The sequence below is a fragment of the Alexandromys fortis genome, unplaced genomic scaffold (genome assembly GCF_014885135.2).
Source record: "Alexandromys fortis isolate MF-2015 unplaced genomic scaffold, M_Fortis_MF-2015_v1.1 scaffold_176, whole genome shotgun sequence".
In the NCBI taxonomy this organism is placed as follows: Eukaryota; Metazoa; Chordata; class Mammalia; order Rodentia; family Cricetidae; genus Alexandromys; species Alexandromys fortis.
The window spans coordinates 665,559-680,269 of NW_026068070.1; the positions used below are offsets into that span (position 1 = coordinate 665,559).

The window sequence follows — 14,711 nt, forward strand, 5'->3', positions numbered from 1 at the left end:
TCTTACTGCTGTTTCAGGACCAGATCTGGAATTTAGCATGCATGATGGGACAATCCGAGATTTGGCATTTATGGAAGGCCCGGAAAGTGGTGGAGCTATTTTAATAAGTGCTGGGGCAGGAGATTGTAACATTTACACAACAGATTGTCAAAGAGGACAGGGTCTCCATGCTTTGAGTGGACACACTGGTACGTAACAATCACACTGTGTGCTCTTTCCTTTTGCTCAGCCTGTGCTATGTGCTATTTTCATTGGTGGGTAGAGCTCTTCATAATGGGTCTTTCTGAGACAGATTTTTATTTCAAAGACCTTCATTGTGAGTTTTAGATATCAGAGTAGTAATAATGGTATTATTATCTATTTATTCATCACAGAATTCTTGTAGTTTAATCTTCACAGGCATTATATGATGTAGGAAGTTTTATTCCTCTTTATATATGAAGACAGTGGGGCAGAAAGGGTAACGCCAGGAAGTGGCAGACCAAAGATGTGATTCTATATCCATTTCATTCAAAGCTAGTAATCTAACACCACGGAATAACTGCCTGTGTTCTCTTCATGAAAGTTACCATTATTTCAAGTGACAAATTTGTGTGTATTGTTATATTTTTGAAATACAGAAATTACTTATCCTATTTCAAGTGACAAATTTGTGTGTATTGTTATATTTTTGAAATACAGAAATTACTTATTCTACTAATAGAGTCACCAAAGAAAGAATGAATTTGTGCAGAGTGGTTTTGATGTGTTTTAATGAATTTTTAAAAATTAATCTCTTTGATAGTATATGAAATCTCTATGCTGTGACATTTGGTTAATCAGTAATGAGAAGGACTTGCTTTGAGACATGTTGTGGAAAGGCCCTTTCTCACTTAACTGCGTGTATGGTCTTTTATAGGGCATATTTTAGCACTTTATACCTGGAGTGGCTGGATGATTGCATCTGGTTCCCAGGATAAGACTGTTAGATTCTGGGATCTTCGAGTACCAAGCTGTGTTCGTGTGGTTGGCACAACATTCCATGGAACTGGTAGGTTTTTCATAGATATGAAGTTCTATGAGAAAGGAACTTCATAAATTATGCTCGTGTCTGCTTTCCTCCCCCTCCCCCCATCTTCATGTGAAAAAGGAAACTAGGGCTGAGGATGTAGCTTAGCTGATAGAGTGCTGGACCAGTTAATGGGCGCTCTGAGTTTAATTCTTAGTACCAAATAAACCAGGTCAACCTGGGCTACAAGAGACTCAAAAGACAAACAAACAAAAAAGCAAAAAAGCAAAAGTATATCTAAGGTGGAGGTTTTGAGGGAAACTGACTTTGTATTTTATTGATTAGTTTCAATTCTTTTAGAATTCATTCATATGTTGCCATATTTGTAAACCAATACTAGATTAAATATTGTGTTCCAAATTGGCCTCTTAGGGCAATTTTAGAATATATAGATAGATTTATTTATTTATTTATTATGTATGTAATGTATGTAGTATATACACCCCAACAGTGTACATTGTTTATGTAGCGGCAGAAGACACTTGTGGGAGACCATTCTTTTCTCTGTGTGTGGGCTCTGGAGGTTGACCTGAGTTCCGGACTTGAGTACAGTGCCTTAACTGCTGAGCCAAACCCCTGCCCAGATCTCAGATATTTAACACTTTTTAATTAGATAACTTACTTATGTGCAGTCATATGTTCACATGAGGTCAGTAGGTAACTCGTGGGAGTCATTCTGCCCTTTCACCATCTGGATTGTAAAGATTGACCCCAGGTCATCAATCAGGCTTGGCAGCAAGTGACCATTACCTGATCGGATCATCCCACTGGCTCTGAAGATTTTTCAAAGATTTATTTTTATTTTATGCGCATGGGTGTTTTGCCTGCCTGTATGTGTGTGCACCATGTGCTTACATTGTCTGTGGAGGCCAGGAGAGGATTTCAGATCCCTTGAAATTGAAGTTATGGAAGGTTTTGAAGCTACCGTGTGAGAGCTGGGAATCAAACCCTTGTTTTCTGTAAAAGCATTAAGTGCTCTTAACCACTGAGCCATCTCCCCAGCCCCTCTCAGTTGGGGTCCAGTGCCAGCCCGGACCCTGTATTGTTTCTCCAGCCCAGAGGGGAGGCATGGATTTAAGACTCAACTCACATGGTTTTATCAGGAGGGAGAGTCTCAGTGACCCTGTATTATTTCTCCAGACCAGAGTGGGGGCGTGGGATTAAAGACACAATTCACATGGTTTTATCATGATCCCTCATGAAATCCTGAGTTCATAATCCTGAAAATTCATCCAGTTTATTCTTTAAACAGCCTCATATAAACTTAGGGGAAATTCATTAGCATTCTGTTTTCTAGGTAAGCAGGTGAATGTCTCTGGTCACGTCCACACCTTTGACCACACCTTTCTATGCCCATTTTGTCACACCTCCTATCTTCCTGCTCTGTAGGCCAGCTCTGTCAAGTATACTGAATTAACATCTCTTTTCAGGCATTCTCCAAATTACAAAGAAGGGAACAAAACAACATTAGCATATCCTGACCCTTTGTTAGGGAGGTGACCACCTCCTGTATGGCAGGTGCAAACTGTGGCCTGGGACTCTGGTCGCCACACCATGTAGAAATATGGGCCTACACCTCTCCCTGCTGATGTAGGTTGCCCTTCTGTGTGCTGTGAATATGTTTTATTACCATTGATTAATAAAGAAGCTACTTTGGCTTATGGCAGTACAGAATATAGCTAGAAGGGAAAACAAAGCTGAATACAGGGAGAAAGAAGGCAGAGTTAGAGATGTGAGCAGCTGCTGGAGAAGGTAACACGCCATGAGCCTCGTGGTAAGATATAAACTAACAGAAATGAGATAATTTAAGTTGTAAGAGCTAGTTAATAGGGCTGGAGAGATGGCTCAGAGGTTAAGAGCACTGACTGCTCTTCCAGAGGTCCTGAGTTCAATTCCCAGCAACCACATGGTGGCTCACAACCATCTGTAATGGGATCTGGTGCCTTCTTCTGGCTTGCAACCATACATGCAAGCAGAACACTGTATATGTAATAAATAAATAAATAAGAGGTAGTTAATAATAAGTCTGAGCTAATAGGCCAAACAGTACATAGTTAATATTAAGCCTCTAAGTGGCTATTTTTAAAGCAGCTGCGGGATCAGTCAGGACGAGAAACCTCCAGTTACACCCTGTCTCTATTATTTTCTCTCTTACTGAAACTCCTGACTCCAGATTTTAAAGGAAAGCCTCTTCTTTCCTTTTAAAGGCTGTGCTGTGCTGTTTTTAATATATTGTACCTCTTCTTTCTAATGCTCCTTTCTTCTGATGAACCTCATTTCCTGAAGAATATTCATGTGCTGGCTCCTTTTTATGACTAGCTTTGTCTTTTATTTAACAGTGTTCTTACCTAGTGTGGGCTCAGAGGGCTGTTTTGGCTAAATGGAGTGTTCTGAGATACCTGTTAAGTCTGTTTTTACTCTTTAGCAGTGGTTCTCAACCTTCCTAATGCTGCAACCCTTTACTACAGTTCAAGTTGTGGTGACCCCAACCATAAAATTATTTCGTTGCTACTTCATAATGTAATTTTGCTACTGTCATGAATTGTAATGTAAATGTCTTATACACAGGATATTGATATGTGATACTGTGGGTTGCAGCCTACAGGTTGAGAACGACTGCTCTATGGGGAAGTTCAACTCTAATGTTCTGGTTAACTTCTTATTTAGATGATCTGTCTAGAGATAAGTACGGTATTGAAATTACTCACTGTTTTTCTATCAAGACTTATTTAAACTTTAAAAAGCCATTGGTATTTGTTTTATGAAAAGTTGGTATATATCTTTTTGGTGAATTGTTAACCTTTTAAAATATATAGTGGCCTTCTTTTGTTCTCTTGACCCTCAAAGGCCTGATGCTAGTGACCTACTTCTGCATGCCAGGATCCACCTCCTAAATATTTCATAGCCTCCCCAAATCCCTTCCTGAGGTGGGGGAAAAGTATTTAAAACACGAAGGTATAGGGGGCAATCTCAGATTTAAACCTGATCTGGTATCTTGCATCCTTACAGTTTCAGTTCAAAATATTTTCTTTCCTTTTCTGTAGCATCCCAAGATTTTCTGTGAATTCATGTTGTTTCTGCAGCCTGAGGTTCTCTTCCTTTTGTCTTCTCTTTATCAGGCTTTTTTTTTTTTTTTTAAGATTTATTTATAGCTGGGCAGTGGTGCTGCACGCCTTTAATCCCAGCACTTGGGAGGCAGAGGTAGGCGGATCCCTATGGGTTCCAGGCCCGCCAGGTCTAAAGAGCGAGTTCCAGAATAAGGCTCCAAAGCTACATAGAGAAACCCTGTCTCAAACAGATTTCATTACAGATGGTTGTGAGTCACCATGTGGTTGCTGGGAATTGAACTCAGGACCTTAACCTCTAGGCCGTCTCTCCAGCCCAGGCTTATCTTTAGCTTTCATTCAGCATTGCCTTACCACCATGAGACTCCTTTGACTGCCCTAATTCCAAACTCAACACTGCTCGGTCACGAACTCTTAATATCTACTTAAAATAATGTTTTTGCTTATCTTCCCTAATAGAGATTAAATGGTCATACCTGTTTCATGTTCCAGAGTAGACAGACCACCTATTGTAAAGTGCCTAGCCCAAGAGACAACTGAATATTAATAGTCAACTTTTTAAAGAAATGAACTAAGATTTCTTTTGGCACAAAAGTTACTTCAGAGTCAAGTAACTAAATATAAAAGAATGCAACACATCTTTGCATCATTAAAACAAATGTTCCACAGCATAAACAAATGTAACACATCTTAAAATAATATTCCACAACATTCTCCTATGTACCAGCTATTCTCATTTTTCCTAATTTTTGTGTATATTTTTATATATGTAGTGTATGCGTGTGTTCATGTGTGTGTGTGCAGATCCATTCATTGTATATGTGAAGGCCAAAGGTTAGTTGATATCAGGTATCTTCATCTATTTCTCTCTACCTTATTAATTTCTTTGAGGGTCTTTCACTGATTCTGGAGCTTTCCACGTCTGCCAGACTGACTGGCCAGTGAGCTTGTCTTCACTGTCAGCACTGGAATCACAGACGTGCATGCCTGGCCTAGCTTTCCCATGAGTGCAGTGATTTGAACTCAGGTCTTTCACTTTTCCCAGAGTCATATCATCAGTCCTCAGCTTCTCTAATGGAAAAATAACGATAAATGACTCTGTGTGTCTGTGTGTTCGTATGTGCGTGTATGTATGTATGTGTGTGTGTATGTGTTTGTGTGGGTGTGGGTGCCTATGTGTTCTCCTGAAGGTCCTGGGACAATTTTAGAGTCGATTCTCTCCTTTCACTATGTGGGTTCCAGGAATCAAACTCGGGTCACCAGGCTTGGTAACAAGCACCTTTACCTGCTCTGCTGTGCTGGTAACATCTTTTCTGAGTTTGATAATTTATTTACTACAGTGACTCATCCTTTTAATTTTTTCCCTCATACAACTAAGAGACCTATCAGGCATTCAAATGAGATGTTAAATGACTGGACACTAGTCTGGGGAAGGCTGTTTTATTTGACCTCTGGACTCTTTTGTACTCTTTTTAGACCCACTCAGTTATCTGTCAGTATTGTTTATCCTTTATTTTTCAGCCCTGAGTCCCTCATTATTTGGTTATTCTGCCTTGTCCTCCTTAATAATCTATTTTAGTTGCTTGTATACTTTCACGTAGGTTAATCTTGTACCATGTAGCCCTCTTGCTTACAAACTTGCAGAGATGCTTGAACTTCAGACCTGCAGCTTAGAATGCAAGGCTCAACCGCCTTTCATGGCTGCCTTTCCTACTTGAACCTCTCAGCTTTTATATGCGTTCATTTAATGTTTTCTTACGTAATTCTTCCAGACCATGATTCTTTTTTGTCAAAGTTTCAAGGAAATATTATTTTCGTTTACAAAGGTGTGTTTACTTCGTGTATACATAGATACCATTATTTATACTGTTTACTGTTTTTCATGATTATATCCTCTTTTTCCTGTGAAGTTTCCACAGACCACTTGAACTACTTGGGTATGGAGCACAACTCTTCAATCTTACTTTCATGATTGATTTCCTTTAAGAAGAAAAATCAAATCCTTTCCTTAACAAGAAAAACTAAATTCTAAATATTAAAATTTTCTTAGATACAATTGAGTTTTGGCAGATCCACAAACTATCATTAGCATTTTGGTTTTGCTTTTTTGAGGCAGAGGCAGGGTTTCTCTGTAGCTTTGGTTCCTGTCCTGGAACCAGCTCTTGTAGGCCAGGCTGGCCTCGAATTCACAGAGATCCGCCTGCCTCTGTCTCAGGAGTGCTGGGATTAAAGGCGTGAGCCACTACCGCCTGGCAGCATTTAATTTTTTTTTTAAAGATTTATTTATTATGTACACAGGCCAGAAGAGGGCACCAGATCTCATTACGAATGGTTGTAAGCCACCTGTGGTTGCTGGGAATTGAACTCGGGACCTCCAGAAGAGCAGTCTTAACCTCTGAGCCATCTCTCCAGCCCAGCATTTAATTTTTTTAGCCATCTTTTTGTGCTTGCTTAGGGTCATGAATGCCCCCATTGAAAATATGTGGCAAAATTAAGGCTATATCCTTCAGATTGAGAACTTTTTTAAAAAATTTATTTAATTTTAAGCACATTGGTGTGACGGTGTTAGAGTCCTGATCCAAACTGAGTTATAGACAGTTGTGAGCTGCCATGTGGGTGCTGGGAGTGTTTGAACCCGGGTCCTCTGGAAAGGCAGCTGGTGCTCTTAACCGTTGAGCCATCTCTCCAACCCCCAGACTCAGAATTTAATTTCTGTTGTTAATAAATCATAGGTTGCCTTGGGATATTTCCTATACCGTTGTGTTACAGTAAAATTTGTTAGTGGGTTTTCTTGTTCCGTCAGCTAGATTCTCTAAGCTGAGTATAAGGGGTATTTTTAGGTCTTGCCTAGAAGTGATCACGCGGGGCTGGAAGTGTGTTTTCTAGCACTGTTTCACAATGTTATGCTGGGGGAGGGGTTTTCAACTCAGACAAAACAGGTTCTCTTTTCTAAAAATGATACAGTGTAGCTGGGCGGTGGTGGCACTTGCCTTTAGTCCCAGCACTCGGGAGGCAGAGGCAGGTGGATGTCTGTGAGTTCGAGGCCAGCCTGGTCTACAAGAGCTAGTTCCAGGACAGGAACCAAAAGCTGTGGAGAAACCCTGTCTCGAAAAATAAAAAAAAAAAAAATTAAAAATAAAAATGATACAGTGGTTATTCAGTTAATTTGGATTTTTTCTTATATAATGCATTCCTTATCAAATCAATACAATAGTGTTGACAAGTTACATCAGATCATTAATGTGTGGTTCAGTGAACATAAAGTGCTACATTGTGTCATAAGTGTATTAATTTTGTGTGTTGCAATTTTCATTTCTCAACTATAGGCAGTGCGGTGGCATCTGTGGCTGTGGATCCCAGTGGCCGTCTCTTAGCCACAGGTCAAGAAGACTCCAGCTGCATGCTGTATGACATAAGAGGAGGCAGAATGGTCCAGAGTTACCACCCTCATTCCAGTGATGTGCGCTCTGTTCGCTTCTCTCCTGGAGCTCACTACTTGCTAACAGGCTCTTACGATATGAAAATAAAGGTGACAGACCTACAAGGTGATGAGATCAGCTTCCCTTTGTTTTTAGTCTCCTATTTGGGGCTTTTCTCTAGTTTGATATGATTGACTACATTTTTAAGCTTCAATATTATAGTTATTGAGAAAATGAATTAATATTTCTTATAGTAAATTATTAAGTAAATGGAGTGAGATGTCATTTAATAAGACACATTTTATTCTGTTTATTTGCTACACTGACTTATTCTGTGATATAAATGATGGATTTATATGCTCCTTAGCATCCTTAAAAATATTGTACAATTTATATGATTAGTCCTTCAGTGTCCAGTTTTATGTTTAAACATTCTTTAACTAAATGTTTGCTGTATAGCAATTAGGTAGATGAATTAAACAATTAGCTCCTATTAAACTTAATGGAGGTTGTATTTTAGAGGCCAGTGAAAAATAAATTAACAAATGATGTTGTTTTTTTAGGTCCTGGCCAGTGCTATTAAAGGATTAGCTAATAGGAGACAGTGACTGTAGTTAGGGGATGGCTGTTCTAGACAGGGAGATGCCATCTGCATGGAGCCTGAATCATGAGTATAAGCTATCCAAGGCTCTCATGTAGAGCATAACGCATGCAAGGATGCTCAGGCAGGGGCAGATGGGAAGTGATCACGAGTCTGCAGGAAGCCAAGGTTGGAATTGAGTGAACCCAGGAAAAGAGATACAAAAGTCTAATTTTGAGGCAAAGTTTATTGGCACAAAAGGTCTGTTTTTAATACAAAAACCAAGAGAAGGGTCAATTTCTCATGTGCTGTCTGTCCTCCACATGCATCAATGAGGAGCATTGTCAGTTTCCCCACCAGAATAGTACATAAGTTATAACCTGAATCCTTCAGAAAATCATTAATCAAGAAGTAATCTGATCTAATTACATCCTTAGTAATTTGAGTCTTCACCTGTGTGTGCTGTTAGTAGGACAGGGATAGAAATGCGGAACTGGAGAAGGTGCTGCTGCAATGGCTGAGGACAGGCGGTGTCTGGGAGTGAGGTGTGAAGCGGAGGGGAAAGAAGTAACTGAATTTAAGGGTGTTTTAATTCAGACTAGATGTAGGGAGTAAGAGAACAAGGAGTTGGTGGTCCCGGGTTTCTGACATAAGCAGACTGCCACTAGTGAGAGGAGGTGCATGATGGGTAGGGCAGAACAAATCTGGGCAAGAAAACAAAAGAATTTGGTTTTAGAAAATTTAAATTTAAGACAGGTGCCAGTGGGGTATTAAATGATTATTTAAAGGCTGGATGTGGTGGCACACGCCTTTGATACCAGCACTGAGGAGGCAGAGGCACTCAGATCTCTGTGAGTTTGAGGCTAGCCTGGTCTACAGAGTGAGTTTCAGGACAAACAGGGCTACCCAGGGAAACCCTGTCTCAAAAAAAAAAAAATTGGTTCTTAATCTGAAGTTTAGGTTTGGAGATGAAGTGAGTGTGGATCCTAGGTTTATAAACACACAGGTTATGTGGGATTTCAGAAGAGGAAAGACAGAGGACAGAAGGGGTCTGCCAGATGACTCCAGGACTTCTCAAACTTTAAATCAGGAAAGGAAGGAAAATCGTCGAAGGCCTTGAGCAAGATCAGCAGCTTGGGAGGAGAGAGTGCAGCCACAAGTGCTGCTGTGTGTTTGTTCCCAAATCCTGACGTTTATCTCTGCCTAGGCCGTCCCTGCTATAGACCCCAGAGCAGCAGGAAGTCTGTACAATCTGTTTGTCTACTTACTTCTTCCTTGTAAGCCAGTGTCTCTTTTTCAATTTAGGGGACCTCACCAAGCAGCTTCCTCTTATGGTGGTGGGGGAGCACAAGGACAAAGTGATCCAGTGCAGATGGCACACCCAGGATCTTTCCTTCCTGTCATCGTCTGCAGACAGAACTGTGACTCTCTGGACTTACAGTGGCTAGAGGCCACCCCATGTCGGTCTATGCAGTGAAAGCACAGACTCGAGACTACTGAATTGTGAGGACTACAGGCCTGAAGAACGTAGACTTTCCAGAAAGACTTTACACAAGGAAGCCCCTTGTTACCATGTCCTGTTGACAGAAGGTGTTGGGTGGTGGTTTTCAGTCTTCCATGTGTGTTCATGCTGCTGTGTAGTCTCCTTGCCAAAGTCTGCAGAAGAGCTGTTATGTTGGTTTGCACGCCAAGTCAAGGTACAGGATGTGTTTATGGTTTATTATTAAATGCACTCTTGGGTTTTGCCCAGATAACAGTTTTATACATACACTGACATGGAATTAATATTTAAGTAATTGTTACATATAATACACCCAAGTCCTCCCCAGATGAAACCATAGGTGTTCAGAAGTTACTTTGCTCTTGTCACAATCCCATATTGTATCACGTGTCTTCTAGAGGTCAGAATTTGGTCAATCTCTAAAATTTTACATGACTGCCTTTACATAGGGATCATTATTGGAGTTCACAGTGAAAGGAAAACCGCTTCTCCGCGCATTTCTTTTCCTTAACCAGGGTCTGGTCGCTAATTTGTCACATCATTTTGTTTCCAGCTAAAACGTAAATGTTATGCTTTGGAAACTTGTTGATTTCAATTTTTTGAATGCACAGATACCTCCCTTACAGGCGATACTGTAGAAGCAGAGCAGCCTCAGCTATGAGGAACAATATCTGATGGTAGGGTTAATTTACTGGGTAGCATTTTCCTCTTCAAAATTAAAGACTTTGCCATGACCTTAGCATGGCTTGAAAAACTGTCTGCATGATAATTTAAAGTGGGGAACTGAAACTTTGCACTCCAGAAACTAACTTGGGTTTTTCTTGCACAGTTTGTGTAATGAAGAATAATGATTTTATTTGTACAGTACTATAGATCCTAACACTTTATGTATCTTTATTTTCATATTGTTCAGTACTTTACTTTAAGTTATTAAATAGGCTATTTTATTTATTTCAACTGCAATTGTATTGACCTGTCTGTTCACCATATGTAGCAAGCATTTTAAACCTATAGTCCAAGTGGGAAGGGCAGTAGAAGTGTAACTGTGCTTTTATTTCAATAAAGACCTGTTGACACCTACAACTCTCTCCGTTTCCCACAGTCTAAGTCTGGGGCACTCTGTTGAGAGTGTCGCTTCCAGGTTTTTTGGAGCAGGTAGGTCCAAGGAAAGAAAGTTGCTGGAGGAGTGGACCTATGCCCTACCCTAACTTTTTCCTAAAGCTCGTCTACTAACGTGCTCTGTAACCCCTAGCAACAGATAGCACTTCTCTCCCCCCCCACACCCTTTTGCCCTTTGCCCTTCAGGTATCGAAGGATTGAACCTAAGACTTTGCACACGCTAAGCAGTCAGTCTACTGCTCCTGAGCTGCATCCCCATCTCTAGTGACTTTTAGTTAACAAAGCATGTCACAGCAAGGGCTGGAGCATAGTTCAGTAGTAAAGCACTTACTTAGCAGGGCATGCAGAAGGCCCTGGGTTCAGTCCTCAGCACTGTAAAACACATAAAAATGAGCACACATTCTAACCCGGCTCTAGTTGGGTTTGGAAGCTTTTGAATGTTTAACAGCTTCACCCTCACACAAGCAGAGGGGAACACTGTAAAAACCAACATCATCTTAAAATTAAATCTCCTTAGTTTAGTTTAATGCACAGTTTCACAGACTTTAGGATTTCTGTTTTCATTTTGTTTTGAGATGATCTCACTCTTAGCTCTGGCTGGTCTGGACCTCACAGATCTTTCATTCCGAGTGCTGGGATTAAAAGTGTGCAACCACAGCCAGGCACTGGTGGTGCATGCCTTTAATCCCAGTATTCAGGAGGCAGAGGCAGGAAGATTTGAGTTCGAGGCCAGCTTGGTCTACAGAGCGAGTTCCAGGACAGGCACCAAAGCTACGTAGAGAAACCCTTCTAGAAAAACAAATAAACAAAACAAAAAGGTGTGCAACACTATAGCCAGGTAGGGTGTCACACCCTCTAATCCCAGCACTCTAGTGGAGAGGCAGATGGACCTCTGTGAGTTTGAGGCCAGCTTGGTCTAATAGTGCATTCCACAATAGCCAGGGCTGTCAACCCAGGGAAACGCTGTCTCAGAGAAAGTATTTGTTCTGTGTGGGCACCTCCATAGCCCAGCTCACCTTTTGTTCTCTGTGGGGACCTCCATAGATGAATTCTCTACATTTTTGGAGCAGATTTTTCATGGTTCCTATTAGCTGCTTTTCCTAAAGGGAAAAATTACTCATTTATCATGGAAGACATTATAAAAGTTACAAATGAGGAATAGGGAGCTTCCCTGGGCAACAACTCCAGGACTCCATGTATACAGCTACCCAGTCATTCTAGGACAGTTAATTCTTTTCTCTTTATTTTCCCATCTTTCCCTTCCTTTCCACTTCTTCCTTCTCATAAAAATTGTATTTATAGGATACCATGGACTTTTCAACTCCTTTGTATATTTTCTTCTAGCTTTTTGACATGGCACATTATGTACCCTAGTAGATAATAAAATATCAAAATTTTATCAATATATCCCTGTTAAGTTTCATGGTAGTAGATGTGCATGGTGTTACATTCCTATATAGCAACTGGACTTCCTGAGGCCATCTCAAAAGATTTATATTCAAATAACTAAATATAGTTAGGGATATAGCTCAGTGGAGAGCTCTTCCTAACAGTGTAGCTCCGTGGCAGAGCTCTTCCTGATGTGAGTCTCTCAGTTTGCTTCTCAACACTACCCACCACGCCTCCCCAAGTTTATGAAATGCTGTATCCCTACTTTAATCACTGTCAGGAAGAAAGCTTTCAGGACTCTCAAGTGAAGTATGAAATTCACGTCTCTTTAACATTTTATTAATTTATTTACATACACATAGGTGTGGTATGGGGCAATCATCTATATTCTGTCAATTATATTTTAAATAAACGCTGATTGGCCAGTAGCCAGGCAGGAAGTGTAGGCGGGACAGCCAGACAGGAAGTAGAGGTGGGTCAATGAGAACAGGAGAATTCTGGGAAGAAGCCCATTCCTCTGCAGTTGTGACCCTGCCACAGAAGACGCAAGATGTGACTGCCTCGCTGAAAAAGGTACTGAGCCACGTGTCTAACATAGACAAGAATAATGGGCTAATATAAGTTATAAAAGTTAATAAGAAGCCTGAGCTAATGGACCAATCAATTTATAGTTAATATAGAGCTCTGTGTGATTTCTTTGGGACATAACAATTGCGGGAACTGGACAAAGCTATGCAGAAGCCCCCGACAACATAGGTGTATGTGTCTCTCGGTGTGCACTGAGACACGAATAGGAAGGTCAAGACAGCTTCTAGGATTTAGTTTTCTCCTTCTACCATATTGGTTTGAAGGGTCAAACTCAAGTCATCAGGACTGGTAGCAAGCTCTTTACCTGCTGAGCCTCTCATAGGCTCCAATTGCATTTCTTTCATTGCATGGTCTGATATTAAAGCACCGGTAATGACTTTTTGTAACTGTTGAGATAACTGTGTTCATTCCCTGTGTCTCCACACTGTCTTCCCCATGGAACTGAGTAGATTCTGAGCTGCATACACAAAGGAAATGCCAAGACCTAAGTCTCTGCTCTTCCAGCTCTTCTCAGGACGTGAGGAAGGAGTTTGAGTAAAAGGTGGTCCTGGACTTCCAGTCTAATTCAAAATTTCCCCTTCTCTTTGTTTTTCTTTTCTCCATTAAAAAATATGTAGCTCTCCTCAAAAATATAAGCCCCAAAGATACAGTAAACAGTGAAAGGAAGTCTATGAGACATGAGAAAATGCTCACAAATCTTTAATGATATACCATTGTCATCAAGAGGTGGTGGCACACACCTTTATTCCCAGTACTCAGAAGGCAGAGGTGGGAGGATCTCTGTGAGCTCCAGGACAACCAGGACTGTGCAGAGAAACCCTGTCTCAAAAAAACAAAACAAATATATGTATTTGCCCATTTAATATATCTGGACATGGCAGTTGAGAGGCTGAGGCAGGAGAACAGCCACAAATTCAAGGCTAGTCTGGGCTACATAGTAAATCTCAGGCCTTCCTAGGTTGTGATAGAGACCCTGTCCCAAACACACAGACATAGGATTACTAAAATGTAACAATGTTCAAAACCAACAAACCAAACAAAAACCCTGATTAGAAAGTAAGGGATTTGAATAGTCCTTCACCGAAGAAGTCAGTGGAAAGATTCTCTCCTGGAGACCATCTATATTCCTACATACCTAGCCACTTGAGAGGCAGCACAAGTCTGAGGCCAGCCTGGGCAGCATGGCACTATCCCCCACTACTGCCACCAAAAAAGATTCAGACACAGTTGAGGATGCAGGCATTTTCCTTGCACACACTTGTGATTATAAAATGCTCTATAGAAAGGTTGGCAGTACCCACAAAGTTAAAACAAGAGCCAGGTGTGCTGGCACATGCCTGCAATCCCAACTATGGTAGTTGGAGGCTGTTGGGGGCTACACAGTAAGACCCTCTTAGAAAATACAGAATGAAATAAAAATAAAATTACTGCTCAGCAATCCTACATTTAAACATACATTACTGCGGGTGGAGAGATGGCTCAGTGGTTAAGAGCACTAGTTGCTCTTGCAGAGGACCATATGGTGGTTCACAACTGATAAACTCAGGTCCAGGGGATCCAGTACGCACACATGATACACATACATGCATGCAGGCAAAACATTCATTCATATGAAACAAATCTTCAATAATATTATGTGTTACTGGAGTTTTAGGACCAGAGTCCTGGCCCCAAGTCCCGACGTGCCAGGCTCAAGCACCTGATGTTTCCATCAAAGTTGACAAAGGATGGAACAGAGATTTAATCAACTATGTTTGGATGAACAGTGTGGTAGTATTGTCAGCTCGATGACTTGGGCATGCCTCTAGGTTAATAGAGGTAGGAAGACCCCTTAATTGTGGGCAGCCCCATTTCATGGACTGGTGTCTTGTACTGAATAGTATTCCTAAGTCGCTCGCTCTCCACTTGCTGATCAAGGATATAATGTGACTAATTGCTTCAAGTTCCTGCTGCCATGACTTCCTGTCATCATGGACTCCTCCCCGGAACTATGAGCCCAAAT

General features: G+C 40.9%; 1 protein-coding gene across 5 annotated transcripts in view; it reads left to right on the forward strand.

Moving 5' to 3' along the window:
• Positions 1-10,696, forward strand: part of Wdr47 (WD repeat domain 47) — a 52,927-nt gene extending 42,231 nt beyond the window's left edge. For all 5 annotated transcript variants that reach the window (XM_050120984.1, XM_050120982.1, XM_050120981.1 and 2 more), the window contains exons 12-15: positions 18-188; positions 899-1,030; positions 7,440-7,658; positions 9,418-10,696. In XM_050120984.1, the coding sequence (XP_049976941.1) occupies positions 18-188; positions 899-1,030; positions 7,440-7,658; positions 9,418-9,560 (665 nt within the window). In that variant the 3' untranslated portion in view covers positions 9,561-10,696. The remainder of the gene's footprint in view (positions 1-17; positions 189-898; positions 1,031-7,439; positions 7,659-9,417) is intronic.
• The last annotated feature ends 4,015 nt before the right edge of the window (positions 10,697-14,711 follow it).